This window comes from Triticum aestivum, chromosome 1B (genome assembly GCF_018294505.1).
Source record: "Triticum aestivum cultivar Chinese Spring chromosome 1B, IWGSC CS RefSeq v2.1, whole genome shotgun sequence".
In the NCBI taxonomy this organism is placed as follows: domain Eukaryota; kingdom Viridiplantae; phylum Streptophyta; class Magnoliopsida; order Poales; family Poaceae; genus Triticum; species Triticum aestivum.
Window position 1 is genome coordinate 103,649,246 of NC_057795.1, and position 16,968 is coordinate 103,666,213.

Consider the following 16,968-nt stretch of genomic DNA (forward strand, 5'->3'; position numbering starts at 1 on the left):
AGACGTGGAATTGGTTTTAGATATGGCCGAGTCTTGTCGCTGCTGGAGTGATTCTAGCTTGGAGTAGGATAAGGCAGTTAGCATGTGCATGTAGATAGGACTAGTTAGTGCATGCAGGACGTGCTGTTAGTGGCCGATTATGATGGCCGGTTAGTGCGTGCGTGATGGCCGGACGTGATGGCTGGCTGTGTGCCCTCCTGTGTATATATATTTCACATTGAGCAATGGAGAAGAGGCCGTAAGGGCTGAGGGAAAAAAGATGTAGCATGTGTGTGTCTCACCGGGAGAACAAAGCAAAGCTGGTTCCTCCACGGTGAGGAGTGTGTGTGTGTAGAGTTTCATGTGTATGTGTGTGTTCTTGTGTTCTTGAGAGAAAAAGATAGAGAGAAACCACAAGAGAGTTTTGTGAGGGAGCTCGAGGTAGAAGAAGAAGCGGCGCTGCGAGGAGGCGGCGCCAACAGGATATACAATGTTTGATATCTCTCAAATTGTATTTTCAAAAGTGAGACACAATAGTGGTTATGTTGCTGCATAGAGTAATCGCAGGAAAATATTCTCATTTAAATAAAATCAGCAATTATTTATTAATGCAGTAATATAGGCTTGTAGTGTAGTCTTCTCTTCTAGTATAGGCAGGAAAAAAAAGTAATTGAAATGTAAAAGATGATATGTGACATGAAGCCGACATGAACATGAGAAGTAATCATGGGAAATAGAGACTCTGCATCTTAACTTCTTCAGTATCCTTCGTGATCCTACTTTATAAGACAAGATCGCTGCATTCTTATGTGCATGCCATATCTAATTACACATTTTCAGTACAGCAATCGGCAACCTAAGATAATCCCAAATCTATAATTCTAGATTGCTTGAAGCACCACGATTCTTATTTAATATGTAATGCACGTGCACTCACTTTATAAGAGATAGTGAATTCAAATTTCTCAACCAGCCCAACTTATGCATGTAGTCAAATTCTAATCTTGGTCTAAATAGGAATAGCACTGTAAGTATACAGGTCTAAACAAACACACTCTTACAATCAGTCCCATTCTTCCTATATCTACTCCCTTTGTTCCAAAATATAAGTCCTTTTAGAGATTCCAATACGGACTATATACGGATGTATATAGACATATTTTAAAATGTAGATTCACTCATTTTACACCATATGTAGTCCACATTGAAATCTTTCAAAAAACTTATATTTTGAAACGAAGGGAGTATATATGAGAATGATTTTCATGCTCCAGATCACATTTATTTCTCAAAGGAATTATCAAATGATTAATTAAACTCTAGAATAGCAATTTCTTCATGTCCCAATTTTTTTATTTCTAGAATGCATCAGAGGAAGATTGGTTGATAGATGAAATTGTAGATAAAAAATTTCTGACCCACCTCCAAGTGCCAAAAGTGCAGTATTAGTCGTGCAAATTGCGGAATACCCCCAACTCGAATTAAAGGTTCACCTGATTGATTTGTGATAGACCTTCGGTGCCCTCGACTATGCACGTGCGGCCCAATAGGATGCAGGAGGTCCTCGACGGCCCAGTAGGACGACGACAGGAACGGCAATGACGGCACCTCCTGCGCCATGACCGAGACCGGTGCCGCCCTAAGGACGACGGCAGTTGGCGGCTTGGACTTGGAGGACGTCAGTGGTGGGTGGTTTGTCAGCGTGGGTGTTGCGAACGGAGCTGAAGTCGACGCGGATGCCGATGGTTGTCGTAGAGCATGCCCTGGACGTGGATGGAGTCGTCGCAGTAGCGGCAGAAGAGCGCCTGGCCTCCAGGCAGAAGACGACGTTCCCAGAGGAAGACGAAGCTCCTCGCGCTTCCCCCATCGTGGCTAGCGTGCATGATGGCGGCAGGCGGCTCGCGATTAGCTTCATAATAGGATGGATACGTCCGAGATAAGTTTTTTAATAGGATGAATTTGTCTGAGATTAGTTTCCTAATAGGATGGATGCACTCTGATTTAGTTTCCTAGAATAGGATGCACCCGTGATTATTAGTTTCCTAATTGCTCAGGCGTGGAGTTTCATATTTTCCTGCACGATGGAGTACGGTCAGTCAATGTAAATTGCTAAGTGCACACAGAAAATGGTTTAGGTTAAGGCTAACCGTTAGATTGATTTTAGTGGGCCTAATCGTGCGGTTGTATTGGATCTATGTACGCTTTGTGGGGTGTGCTTAAAGAAGTTCTTGTTTGATTGTTTAATAGTAGTATAGAAAAATGGTTTAGGTTAAGGCTAACCGTTAGATTGATTTTAGTGGGCCTAATCGTGCGGTTGTATTGGATCTATGTACGCTTTGTGGGGTGTGCTTAAAGAAGTTTTTGTTTGATTGTTTAATAGTAGTATAGATGGATTTGTCTGAAATTACTTTGCTAGTATGCTTGCTTGCTTACTGCAACCTGAGGGAAGAGCGGATCCAGTAGCCAGAAGGCAGCAGAGGGAAGGAGACCGTAGGGGCAGATCTAGGGAGAGCAGAAGCAATGGAGGGAAAGGACCAGAGCAGAGGAGTGCAGATCCATGGAGAGCAGAAGCAATGGAGGGAAAGGGGCAGGGTGGCTGCCTCACTTATCCCCTCCCAATCCCTAAAAAAATTAAAAAAATGAGTCGAACGACTCAAGGTGCACGACTAATCTAGACTAGTCTACGACTAGTCCTTCGACTCCTCGACTCGGCGAACTAGTCTACACGAGGTTTCTAGTCGACACCGAGAATGCGACTCATAGACTAGTCTAGCGACTAGTCTCGACTAGTCCCTCGACTCGTAATCAATGGTTACAGTTCTTTTTTGGGGTTCTCTTGTCTGTTTATTATTTACCCTTGTAGGTCATTTGTCAACACATCCGTGTTCTTCCAATGACAGGTTTTTATTTTACATGTAGGACCCTGTTGAAGTCTCTGGATTTCACGAGAAAGTTGTACAAATTTCAGCTGGCAACCATCATTCTTGTGCAGTAACAGGTGAGCGAAAAAAGTAAGGTGCAGTTATGTGCCTAGGTTTGCTTTACCAGAAGAAGGTTAATGTATATATTGAGAAGGGGACACTGGAAACAGCAAGACCACCTGTTATATTATTGTTAGTATTAAAATCTGACGGCCAGGGGCATGGATGCCTGATGGAGCTCCTAGAGCACCCAGTTGTAGTGTCCTAATAAATAAGGATTTTTCTACAAATCTGACTCAGATTTTTAAGCATGGCAAATCTTGCCATGCTCGCTGAAGGAAATTTCCATGCTCGCGACAACATAATTTGCCTTCCCAGACATCAGATTTGCCATGCTTTAAAATCTGACGTCATATTTTTAGCATTTCTGATAATAAATAAGATTGAGCGAGCTGTCCATTAATAAAGTTTTCTTTTAAATTATGTTATGTGCCTAAAGCCCTCCATCCGGGTTTGTAAGGCCTATTAATCTTTTCTTAAGTTGAACTAGTTAAAGTTTGACCAAGTGTATACAAAAAATAATACAATATATGCAATACTCAATGAATACATTATGAAAACATAGTTCATGATATATCTAAGGATATTGATTTGGTAGTATAGATGCTGATTTTTTAAGACAACGATAATGGGCCTTATAAACCCAGATGTATGGAGAATGTGGCTGATTGATCAACCTTTACTATCAATGGCCAAGTATTTTATCCTACTTATAAAGGTTGGAGTTGGTGGCGAGTTCACATGTGGGATCAACAACCTTCACAAATAAAACAAATGCACAATGGGTGGCATAGCCCGTAGCAATGGTCCCCTTTTTTTATCCACTTCTTTATTACCCCAGAGGGGCCCACTCTGGTGGGACCGAGAACTCCTGCCCATATGTGGACTAGCAACCTTCAAAAGACGTAAATATAGGAATGTACTTTTAATTCACATGTGGGACCCAGCACAAATAAATAAATATGCTACAGACTACTTTCATGTGAGACTCCACCTGAAAATCATGCTCTTGGTTTTAGTTTTCCTTCCCAACCAATTTTCTAGTTCTATATCATAGCATAGGACAGCAAACAAATAATAATTCCAACCCCGATGATAGACCTTGTCCTCTTGCCTGATCGCCGACCTTGTGCAGTCAACTTGCTAATGCACATCATGTGTTTCAACATTCAAAATGTTATCTCACTTTAAATCTTCAAAGGACCTACTATGGTTGCTTAAGATTCTCCAACGCCCGTCGCATGGCCCCTCATGGTATTTTTGCTTTCTTATAATTGTGAACCTCACAGCGGCTGCCGGACACCAACGTCTTTTGGTGATTCCTAAGCCGGTGGGCTAACTCCTCATCTTCTTTATGGCTTCGCAGCAGCGCACGGGCATTATGCTAGTGATCAAGTAATTTTGAACTCCTTGTTTCTGTGTGGCGTACACAATATACTCTATGTCTTCAACATTACATTGCAGTAGAAGCTGATTGTAAATATTAGTGGACCTTCTGTGGCTCAGTACTATATATCCATATATAAACAAATGAGACAGGCAACTACAAATATGCAACAGAAATATGCACTAATTGGGCTTCATTTTCATAAGAAAGGATGGATATCTTGAATTGTGCACTTTACCTGGACCTAAACTGTCCATCCATGCCGTTGAAACATCTTATTGCTCGTAGTACCTTCATAAGTTGTGTAGAATTATATAAGATTATTATTTAGTATTGATGATTGAGTACTGAAGGGGAGCCTTGGCGCAGTGGTAAAGCTGCTTCCTTGTGACCATGAGGTCACGGGTTCAAGTCCTGGGAACAGCCTCTTACAGAAATGTAGGGTAAGGCTGCGTACAATAGACCCAAAGTGGTCGGACCCTTCCCCGGACCCTGCAAAAGCGGGAGCTACATGCACAGTGGTACTTAAGACTACTATACAAACTGTAAATGCTATGAGCTCGTTATCTTCTACTCCCCCCGTCCGAAAATACTTGTCATCAAAATGGATAAAAAGGGATGTATCTGAGGGAGTACTCCCTCCTGTTCCCTAGAAGCTGCCATTTGGTAACTTTCAAACTTTGATTATCAATGTCTTTTAAGTTATTCAGACAAGATACTTAAAAATCATACGCAACAATTTTTCTTGAAAATTACTGATAGTATATAACTTTTTGTTGGGCTTTGTAAATACATTACAATAGAAAATAGTGACCAAAGTTCTAGTTTGCCCACCGTGCCAGTGTCTTTTCGAGAACTGGAGGAAGTGTTCATTTTTTTAATCAAAATTCTTTATTATTTATGATGTACACCAGAATTTTTGCGAAACCAATTCATATTAATAAGATTTTGTGCTATCTCTTTTCAACAGCCGATGGTGAGCTCTTCGTTTGGGGCAAAAATTCGAGTGGCCAGCTTGGCCTTGGCAAAAGTAATAATATTATCTTCTTTCTTTACACTCTTAGCACCATCCATGGTTGTACCCCCCCACTTCATGCTATATGTGATAATTGAATGTTTGGACTGGATTAACAATTTGGCGTTATCAACAGTGTCTTGTTTTACACTGATGCGTGTGGGGTCATTTGATCCAACTAAAATCTGGAACATCAATTTCCCTCAAAAGAAAAAAATTATATATCTGAAACATCTATGTCTAAGATTGACTTGTACATAATACTTGAGCACTTAAGGTCCAGTTTGTTCGACCTGTCTTTCCATCATCACCTGTAGCATCCTCATGCTTCTGTTAAGATTTACTGGGTATGATGGTATGTTGTTTCTTTCATCAATAATCTTGCTATTAAACTGAACATTTGCCATCAGCTTAAAATTCTGAATTAAGAGCCCTTCCTACTTGGTTTAGGTGCAGGAAAAGTAGTCTCTACCCCAAGAAAGGTTGACTACTTGGCTGATGTTAGAGTGAAAATGACTGCTTTGGGATCAGAGCACTCAATTGTTGTTACAGGTGAATGTCCTATGTATTTGTGTTATAGTAATAACTTGATATTACTGCTTTTGAGCGTCTGAAATTCCCCTGTTATTTTCTTCTTAAGAGGATGGTGAAGCCTTGAGTTGGGGAGCTGCTGGTGCTGGTAGACTTGGACATGGCCATAAATCTAGCTTCCTGGGATTCGCTATGACCTCAAAGTAAGATCACAAGTTTTTGCAGAGCACTTATTGTGGACACACCACTCTATCTCCTGGGATAGCTCATGTTGTCATTTATTTGGAAAGTATGGACATAGTAACACCTTAACCTTAAGAATGCAAAGTTCTCTATCAGAAGCTGGCACTTATGTACTTAAAAAGATAATGTTCATCTCATAACAAATTCACATGTCACAAACTTAATTGCCGAAGTTCCTAGTTCCGAGATGATGTAGTATGAGTCGAGAAAAGATCTGTGTGGTATTATGTTGGATATTTCACTGTAAAACATGCTTGATGGTTTGGATTTGTTTGCACTATGCTAAAGCTATATTTATCTGGAAGGATTCTTGATAATCTGATCTTCATCTGTGCAGTGAATATACTCCAAGGTTGATAAAAAACCTTGATGGTATCAAGGTATTTTGCTTTAAGTTTTGCTGTGTCCTGATCAAATAATGACCCCCTTCTCATTGTTCATGTTGTTGCATTGGATAGATTAAAAGGATAGCTGCGGGAATGCTGCACTCAGCTTGCATTGATGGTAAGCTCACGGAAAAATTGTTTAAAGTAGTACAGTAGTCAACTGCTGATCATGATTTCTCCATCTTATGTGCTCCTTGCGTAAAAATTGCAGAAAAAGGTACTGTGTTCATGTTTGGGCAGAAGACTGAGAAGGTGGTATCCAACCAGGCCTCCTGGGACATTTTTTTTACTGTTTTTATTGAGATTTTTTCTTGGCCATAAATCTAGCTTCCTGGGATTTTCCCTGTATTTAATCCAAAATTACAGGTACTTGGAAGATCAAATGATGCACCTAGACCAAGTGCTGTTGAAGAGATACAATTTTCAGAAGAAGTTGCTTGTGGAGGTTATCATACTTGCGCCGTAACAGGTATCAGTTGTGCATGCAGAAATCAAAAGAGGAGCACTTGTTTCTGTTGCTGGCAGTAATTTGGTAGATTGAATTAGATAAAAACGTTGGTCATATGCAGTTCCAGAAGCTCCAACACCAGGTGGGGTCTAGGGAATGATCATACGAGGCAAGCCTTACCCCTGCACAGTGCAATGCAGGGAGGCCGTGTCAAACCCAGGACCTCTTGGCACAAGTGGGGAGTACTTCACCACTGCGCGAGGCCTGTCCTTCAGATTTGGTCTCCAAATAAAGAAAACAAATTTTAGGAATAGTTATACACTGATACTGATACATAACCCTTTTCGGGGGACTAGGATCTCAGGTCAAAATATCTTCATCTCTATATTGCATCTGGTGAAGCCGTGCAGACTGACAACATATCTGATCAGGCCATGGTTTGTCCTAGATGCGGTGGTGGACTGGAACAAACTGGGTAACTACCGCCATGAAGATGGCCGGATGGCATGGAATAGGGGATTGAGGAGTAGAACATAGGTTGGGGAAGGAGGAACAGATTGATAAACTATTCTCTTATTGCTTCATTAAGTTTGTTACATGCTAGTCCTTAAATAAAGCGACTAACTTTGATCCACAAATCAGTTCTCAATTCATACAAGACACTCAAGATCAAACCGTGACTTTATCTTCCTAGTTAAATTGGACTGTTCCTAATTTAACTAGTCTTTGCTTAACCTTTCTGTCTCTAACATAACCTATCCAATGCCCTCACGGGTATGCCCTATGTCCTGTTCCCTTGTGAACCCACAACCATAACATGTACTCCCTCCGTTCCGATTTACTCGTCGTGGTTTTAGTTCAAATTTGAACTAAAACCATGACGAGTAAATCGGAACGGAGGGAGTACAGTATAAACTTGGCATATATGGGGTTTTCGTCAATAGCACCTTATGCACTTTAAAGGATTATGCAGCTTGAGTTTTACATCCATGCATGTCCATTTTGTCTCCACAAACTGTCCCTCTATTTTCTCGAATGATCAACTGAAGCAGTTCAAATTGAACAAATTGTGGGCTTGCACATTGTAAAATCTTTATGTACTTCATAGTGGAAGTATATTTTACATGAAATTTCTAATAGATTGTCATTGTGGAGGTCTGCCCTTTTAACTCTCTTCAATTTTGTAGCTTAATCCTTAATGCTTATTTTACTAGCATAATTACTGAATTGCTAAGCAAATATTTCTATCTCTTGGCAAGGGACATGGCTTGGATGGTGTTATATTTTTACAATTTATCAGTGACAACTATCAGTTTTATTCAACTGTTCTAAGGATCTGAAAATGGTGACATGGATACCCGTGATATTTTGCAGATCGTGGAGATTTGTACTCTTGGGGTTCAAATGAAAATGGCTGCCTTGGTCTTGGGTACTTCCATCTACTACTGCTTCTAGAAGTTTTCATTTGTATCAAACTCTGGGATTGCTGACTTGTATAGTACCTCTTTCCAGAGGTACAGGCATGGTTCGCTTCCCAGAAGTTGTAAGAAGTTCATTATTTAAGCTTCCTGTATCTAAGGTTGGTATGCAGTATGTCTAATCATTGGTTCAATTTCTATTTATACTGCAATATTTTTTCCCTTGCAAAAGAAAGCTGCTTGTTTCTTTCCATGCAAAGAAAAGACAATTCATTTCTCCCCTTGCTAAAAGGAAAATATATTTCTTGATTTCTGGCGAACCTTCACCGTGTACCTTCTGCAGGTATCCTGTGGTTGGAAGCACACAGCTGCAATTTCAGGTATCAAATTGTTTTATCATTTCTGTTGTATGCTGGGTTCTACTCCCTCCGTCCGGAAATACTTGTCATCAAAATGGATAAAAAGGGATGTATCTAGACGTATTTTAGTTCTAGATACATCTCTTTTTATCCATTTTGATGACAAGTATTTTCGGACGGAGGGAGTAAGTTCTAACCAGTACTAGAAAATTATGTTATGAAGCAAATACTTATATCTTGACAAGGGGTGTCCATCATTAGGTCTCATTACACAACTTATTTTCATGGAGTTTCCTTGGCTAGACAATTGTATCTCTCAAGTATGTATAGCAACAACAAAATAGAACGATAGTTCTACTAGACTATACTTGCACTGGGTATTGAGTTGAGGATATCATGTCACAGTAATATAAAATGCAGGGTACACACACATGGCTTGACTTAACTAGTTGTACACACAATTCAGAGAGACAAAACCTCGCAATAGTAAAGGGTTATTATTGTTTCATGACATCTGCCTGACTTTCCATCCCATTTTCTATGTCCATTTGAATGAACAACATAAGTATTTCATTTTTGGAAAGGAAAGCGGCAGGGGAAGGCCCTACTTTATTTTATTTTATACTCCCTCCGTTCCTAAATATTTCTCTTTATAGAGATTTCAACAAGTGACTACATACGAAGCAAAGTGAATGAATCTACACTTTAAAATATGTCTACATACATCCGTATGTTGTAACAATTTCAAATGTCTAGAAAGACAAATATTTGGGAACGGAGGGAGTAGTAAGAACCCAAATTCACACCCAAGAGGACTCGAAACCAGTTGCTCCCAGTCTAAAGAAAGAATGGTGTTCTTCTATTCTTATGATATATACACCCTCTGTTTCTAAATATAAGACGTTTTGGCAGTTTAAATTAAACCATCAAGACGCCATATATTTAGGAAAGGAGGTAGTACCTGAGAAAAGTTGCCATGCTATCTTCAAATAAGATCTTATGGGTTGTCTTTTCTCTTTTGTTGCCGCATTGCCTGTGATACTCAGAACATCTCAAAACGTCCAGGTGAAGATATCTACACGTGGGGCTGGGGAGGTGCCAACGGTACCTTCTTCGAAGAGGGCCATTCTTCTGGCGGGCAATTAGTGAGTTGCTTGCTGCCACTACAACAATTTATTAGTACTTGATGCCGACGTTAGGCATCTTTGTACCTGCTTGCACAATTTCCATCAAATCATGTTAACAATGATTCTACATATCATGGTAAAACTGCTCGTTTCACCTGATTTTGATGACCAGTGCCTCTCCTTTGCAGGGGCATGGAAACGATGTCGACTATTGTGAGCCGATGATGGTAGAACTTGGCAAGAATGCAAGTGCTGTTCATGTATCATGTGGCTTCAATCATACAGGCGCGATACTCGAGTACGCGGAAAACTGACTGCTGTGCCATCTGCAGCACTGTAAGTGCATCCAGGCATGTTTGGTAGTATTCAGTCGTACCTGCACAAGGAAAAAGAATAAGCTGACCTTGAACGAGTGATGAACTCGTCAAACAGAATTACAGGTTAGTCTAGCTGTATAGTCTTCTTTCATACATCTTCATTGTCAGCTTGTATCTATGATGTTTGATGGCCTTGTAAAGAAGTGGTGTTTGACGTCGCGCAGGCTGTGATGGGCACGGCCAGTTCAAAATGTAAACATGATTTGAACTAAAATAAATCTTGTCTTTACAGTTACAAACTTGCAATGTGTTATTTATATATGGCGCTCAACTATCTCTCTTTGGTGTTGCGATTGCGTTTGACAATTGTTTTCAGTGGATGGTGTGGTTATTACGTGTCAGAATTTGAAGGGCTTGGGGCATGGTCAAATTAATGTTAAAACATATATAAAGTTAGCATTGAGTTAATATGCTACTTATGGTATTTGCCTCATTCTTTGCTCATAGGAATGTAAAAAAGAGATTTCAGTGGATTGTAAAATTCCTTTGCTTTTACCTACGAAACTCAATATGAAGGAGAAAAAACCTACATTTTCCTATGGACACTTCCTTTGAATCAAATGGATGAATAATATCCCATAGGAAAATTTTCTTATTCCTATGTTTTAATCCACTTTTCCTATAAATCAAAGAGGCCCCTATTCCCTTTTGATAGGCGTGCCATCTAGCAGTGAGTGATATGGTTGTAGGAGACTTAGTTCCCTCAAGCCATGGGAGCACTTTTGAAAACATGCCCTAAAGTCAATAATAAAAGTGTCATTATGCTATTTTCTTGTTTATAATTAAGTTTATATTTCGGTGCTATAATTGCAATGGCTCTTGAATGTGAGATTCGAAGAAAACCCTATTTGCATGTGGAATGGAAAGATAAACACCAATCAGATCCCTAGTCTGGCCTCTAGAGTAGCTCATGTATTGTTGATGATTCTGTTTTCTAAACCATGGTAATGTTATTGTAATAAAGATGACGACAATAATGAGAACACATTGCTAGGGTGACAATGGTGTTGGATAAACTCAAGTTATGAAACACTACCAAGTCACGTTGTCAATATTTTGTCGGTATTTTCGTAAAAAGAGTCAACGTTTACTTGTGTACTTAGACCATGCGAATATCATATATCCAGATACCATGCGAATATCATATATCCAGATACCGGATGATTGCTTTGCGTTGCCAGACATCACTTCCTAGCTGGGTGATTATAAAAGCTTTTGGGTATAAAAAAAATGCGTTGTGGTATTTGATATGTCACTAGTAGAAAAGATGGCATCAGTCCCAGTTTCAGAGGGCCTTTAGTCCTGGTTCTGCAACCGGGACAAAACGATTGAGACTAATGCCCACCACTTTTAGTCCTGGTTGGCTTATGAAACGGGACTAAAGGAGCTCCGCGTGGCCGCTATGGGGCGCTCAGTCAGAAGGATCTTTAGTCCCGGTTGGTAACACCGACCAGGACTAAAAGACAACCACGCGTCAACAGTTGCCAGGCGCTAGGTTTTACTTTTTTGAAAGGAGGGGTTTAGGGTTTTGGAGGGTTTAGGGGTTTTTATAGTGTTTTCCCCTTTTATTTTTGTGTTTACCCTCCAATTCTTTTACATTTAGGGTTTCATTTTTATATAATGTTTTCCATTCAACTTGACGCTAGCTACTATTTCCTTCGTTCCTAAATATTTGTATTTTTAGAGATTTCAAATGAACTATCACATACAGATGTATATAGACATATTTTAGAGTATAGATTCACTCATTTTGCTCAGAAAGACAAATATTTAGGGACAGAGGGAGTACATATAGCAATGAAGGAACCATTACACAAGATCATCATGAATATATATATATATATATATATATATATATATATATAGAGAGAGAGAGAGAGAGAAGTGACCTCTCTTTCTCCGTGTTTGGTCGAACAACAAATTTTCGTATATCTATTCGACGCTACTACATGTATACAATATAACATCTCTTACGATCCCTGACATCATCTACCAAAATCCATTCGCAATTCCTGATGGTATTCTCCGTCTTTAGGTATGACATGGTCAACAAAGAATCCCACCAATTCCTCTTAAATTGTTCGTATGCGATCATGTGGTAGGAGTTGATCCTGCTTCTTTCAGATCTAATTTAAAGAGGGTGTGTATATATATAAACACACACATCTGGTTATTCTGTTTCGCGAAACAAAATATTATTCTGTTACCCTATTTGAACTGACGGTTTTAGGCGGCTGTATTGATGATTTCGAAGCGGTTGAACTGATACTTTTAGTTTTGTTTAACAAATCGTCTTCTTTAGTTTATTTTTTTTTGCAATTTTTTTGTCGGAATGGGGCGTGTAATATGTCGTTGGAAAGCTCTTGACAACTATATTTTAAGTATATTTAACGTTTTTGGGAAATCACTATGGTTTAAGAGCAGTTTTGAAAAAAAAACCTTTTTTTAAAACCGAAAACGTGAACCGTATTTTGGACTCGATTTTACCTCTCTTTCTCCGTGTTTGGTCGAACAACAAATTTTCGTATATCTATTCGACGCTACTACATGTATACAATATAACATCTCTTACGATCCCTGACATCATCTATCAAAATCCAGTCGCAATTTGTGATGGTATTCTCCGTCTTTAGGTATGACATGGTCAACAAAGAATCCCGCCAATTCCTCTTGAATTGCTCGTATGCGATCATGTGGTAGGAGTTGATCCCGCTTCTTTCAGATACACACACACACACACACACACACACACACACACACACACACACATCTGGCTATTCTGTTTCGCGAAACAAAATATTATTCTGTTACCCTATTTGAACTGACGGTTTCAGGCGGCTGTATTGATGATTTCGAAGCGGTTGAACTGATGCTTTCAGTTTTGTTTAACAGATCGTCTTCTTTAGTTTAATTTTTTTTTTGCAATTTTTTGTCGGAATGGGGCGTGTAATATGTCATTGGAAAGCTCTTGACAACTATATTTCAAGTATATTGAACGTTTTTGGGAAATCATTATGGTTTAAGAGCAGTTTTGATTTTTTTTAAAACCGAAACCGTGAACTGTATTTTGGACTCAATTTTCAAATGGTTTGTCGGAATTGAGAAAATAAGATGGCGTTGGAAAGCTGGTGAAAATCCGCATCTTCCATATATGTATTGTTTTTTCTAATTCTACATGCTTTAAAAATAATTTAAAAAACGGTGAAATTCTGGGTGAAACGTATTTTCGCGTTTTTTTACAAACGGTTTGTCAGATTGACGCAAATGATACGTATTTGGAAAACTATGGAAAATGCACAACTTTTTTGTATTGAAATGTTTTTCTAATTCCTTACGGTTTAAAAACGAATTCAAATAGGGTCAAATTTGATTTCAAACACATTCTTTTAAAAGTTTGTCGAAATGAGGCAAATAATATACCATTGGAAAGCTATCAAAAATGCGAAACTTAGTCGTTTTAAATATTTTCTCAAATTCGCAATCGTTGATGAGTAAATTTGAATACGGTGAGACACCTCGTGACGTTTTCCCGTAAAAAAAACAGAGTACTTGTACTAAACTATGTATGTGTCCATACTGATTTATTTTTCACAGAATAATTTTGAAAGATTCCAAAAAGAGAATACTTGAACCGATGTTCGTATGAATTTGTACTGAGCGTATTTTTATAGACTAGACTTTAGTCTGTTTTTTTGGTATGATTTTCCTCATAAGTTTTCAATGGTACATGATATCATAGTCTCCGAACTTTGCATGGTTTATATGTTGAACGGAATCATATTTTTTGAAAAGAAATAGGGTTTTTGTAACCGCAAAACTTTTTTATCTCTGAAACTTATGATTTTTCTGTCAATTACCCATATTTTTTCTCAATGAGATGTGTACTCACCCAAACCGAGTGTGCCAACGTTCATGGGAGAGTAATTGAACTTTGAGGACCTTTTTTTTATAAGCACATGCTATCTTTTTATATTTTTTCTCAATGAGATGTGCACTCACCCAAACCGAGTGTGCCGACGTTCATGGGAGAGTAATTGAACTTTGAGGACCTTTTTTTATAAGCACATGCTATCTTTTTCTTACCATCGCTTTTTCAAACTATCAAAATTGTGTTCATCGAACCTCCTGATGGCCTCGGTTGAATTATGACAGAAAAATTATGTTTGGGTATTAATTCAAATTTGTTTCCTCGTCCGAACTGATGGTGTTGTCATCTCTGAGCTAAAATTAGACTTTGAACTGATCATTGTTTTTTATTTGTACTGATCAATGTTTTTAATCCAAACCATCTTCTCCTTTCTTGCACAAACATCGAACTAAAATGTACACTTTCTTTTAAGAAGTAGAATCTTATCATCATAACAGAATTTTGAACTTGCGGCTGCTGCTACGTGTACGGATTCCATGTTTTCGTCGTCCTCATTGTGTCGTGTACTTCATCCTCAACCTGCTGTTGTCCCTCGTGCTAGTGATCAGCGTCATCATCCTGGGCTTGCGCATTGGAGGCATTATTCCATTTTATGGGTTACAACAAACACAACCACATAAACAAAAGGGAAACAAGATTAGGCACCATAGAACATTTTCCATTTTATGGGTTACAACAAACACATCAAATTCCTTTGACTTGAAAACATCAGTACCAAGAAGTAGAACTGTTTCCAAACCATGGGTCAAAGTCTGAACTTTGAACTTAGATAGAACAAAAAGTGAAGGATTCTGGACTTAAGAAATAATCCAAAGGAGCAAAACAAGAAGCGCAAACTAGTGCACAATTCGAACTACCATAAAAACTTTTTTATTGAAAGGATGAGACAGGATGCTGCAGGAGCAAAACCTCTCCCTGCCTTAACAAAAAGTAATGGGGTCTAAACTTTGTATTTCTCTCGAACAAAAACTGACAGAGTCTCAACTCAAGAAATAAACTACAGGAGCAAAAGCTGAAGTGTGACCTAGTCTGAAATTTGAACTTGTCGGGAGGCTTTTGTTGTACTGAAGTGTGACCTATTATTCATTCTACTATTCTTATTTGTCCTCCTGGCTGAAGCTAGTCAGTGCAGACCACCCTGACGGAAATCATCTTCACATTTTCTCCATTCATGGCATCCTGCTTAAAAAAAAGAGGGGATAAAAACTAGTGAAAGGGAGGACCATTGTGCTGCTATTTTGATCAGGCGTACACATAGAACAATAAAATGGATGAAATGGAACACATCGTACTGTCCTCGTTACTTCTGCCTTCCTGCCCAACCAAATCAAATCAAACTACAGACACTGCATTGAAGAACCTGCTAAATATCCACCATCAATTTTTGATCATGTCATTATCAAAATGGGTTTGATCCCATGGTTGAGACAGAAATACTGCATCGGTTTGTGATCTGATGGTCTCTCAAGATCTGAACTGATTGTATTACAAGCACCGCACAAATTCCAACAAGCTGATGTAAGTACTATTAAAAAAGTAATGAAGTTCATGTATATTAATTAATTGGGAGAAGTTCAAAAAAATAAACTTTTAATGAGAAGCACCGCACAGATTTGTTGCAACACACACATTTGTAGCAGCACACACACATTTGTAGCAGCACAAAAATAATCACAGAGTAGATGAACTGAAAAGCATTTTAGTTTCTTGAGGCATGGTAGACAAATAGCGGCAGCGGCACATCAAGAATCAGATAGGAAAATGTCCCTGTCCTGTTAAGTAAACAAACAAAATCATCCACATCATCAGCTAATAATGAGGGGGGATGTCCAATGAGCTACCAAGCAACTGCATTTCAAGGAAAGTACCAACCAAAAACCAATTATCATGTACTTATAGAGCATCCGAGAAGATGTTTCTTTTTGCACACATTTTTTCTAGGTTTTCTGTTCTGAACTTGATCCAAACATTAATGGTAGTACTTCCCAAGGTGCCACATCTTTACTCACTATGATGATGTATTTGTACTACTCCAAAAACATTCATGGGAGCACAAAATAAGCATATTAAAATGGTGCTCATAGGAATAGTGGCAAACACCTAAAGAGCAAGAAAAGCTAACCAATCAGCATAACAATACTTATGCATTTTAATAGCAGAAGCAGAGAAGGAGAGAGATTGCTGCGAGAGAGTGCCATTGATGCAGCAGATAAGCTGGAGAAGCGCTACAGGAGTCCTTTGTTTGTGCAGGCTTGCTCCATGACCTAAACTTCTAGACTGACATTGGTACTTCAGTTTTCTTTACACAACCAACTTTCTTTTTTAATAAGCAAACTGATGGAAAACTTGAAGGTGCACTTATGTATTTCATTCAAGGTGAACTGATGCACTTGCAAAGTTAACTTATTGTGTTCCTATTTTAACACTGAAACGGATACGTGTTCACAAAATGAATCAACTAAATTTTCCACTCAAGTATACATTTTATCAGTACTAGTAGGACTGAACCATAAGTGCAGAATTGTAGCAACGTGAAGAAATAGTTTCAGGAGCTGCTCACACTGGATGTGAGGTGTTGTGCTCGTGGACGCTATCGACACCGACGACGGGATCGAGCCATCCACGGGAGCCCCGCTCATGGACGCCAACGATGGGCTCCGGGCGATCCCCGCTCGCTGACGAGCAGAAGGCGCCGGGAGGAGCCTTGCTCATGGACGTGGTCGTCTTGGCCCGCAAGGCGAAGGCAGGAGGTGGTGGCCCTTCTACTCTGGTGAAGGGGCCTAACGGCG

General features: G+C 39.2%; 1 protein-coding gene across 1 annotated transcript; it reads left to right on the forward strand.

Moving 5' to 3' along the window:
• The first annotated feature begins 1,597 nt into the window (after positions 1-1,597).
• On the forward strand, positions 1,598-10,490 carry LOC123077516 (ultraviolet-B receptor UVR8). Its single transcript, XM_044499800.1, has 14 exons — positions 1,598-1,657; positions 2,899-2,977; positions 5,318-5,377; positions 5,813-5,914; positions 6,003-6,096; positions 6,474-6,516; positions 6,595-6,640; positions 6,734-6,774; positions 6,889-6,991; positions 8,345-8,399; positions 8,483-8,549; positions 8,732-8,768; positions 9,813-9,892; positions 10,063-10,490. Exons 1-14 carry the CDS (start codon positions 1,598-1,600, stop codon positions 10,186-10,188), a joined length of 993 nt encoding a protein of 330 aa, XP_044355735.1. The 3' UTR covers positions 10,189-10,490.
• Positions 10,491-16,968: the final 6,478 nt, after the last annotated feature.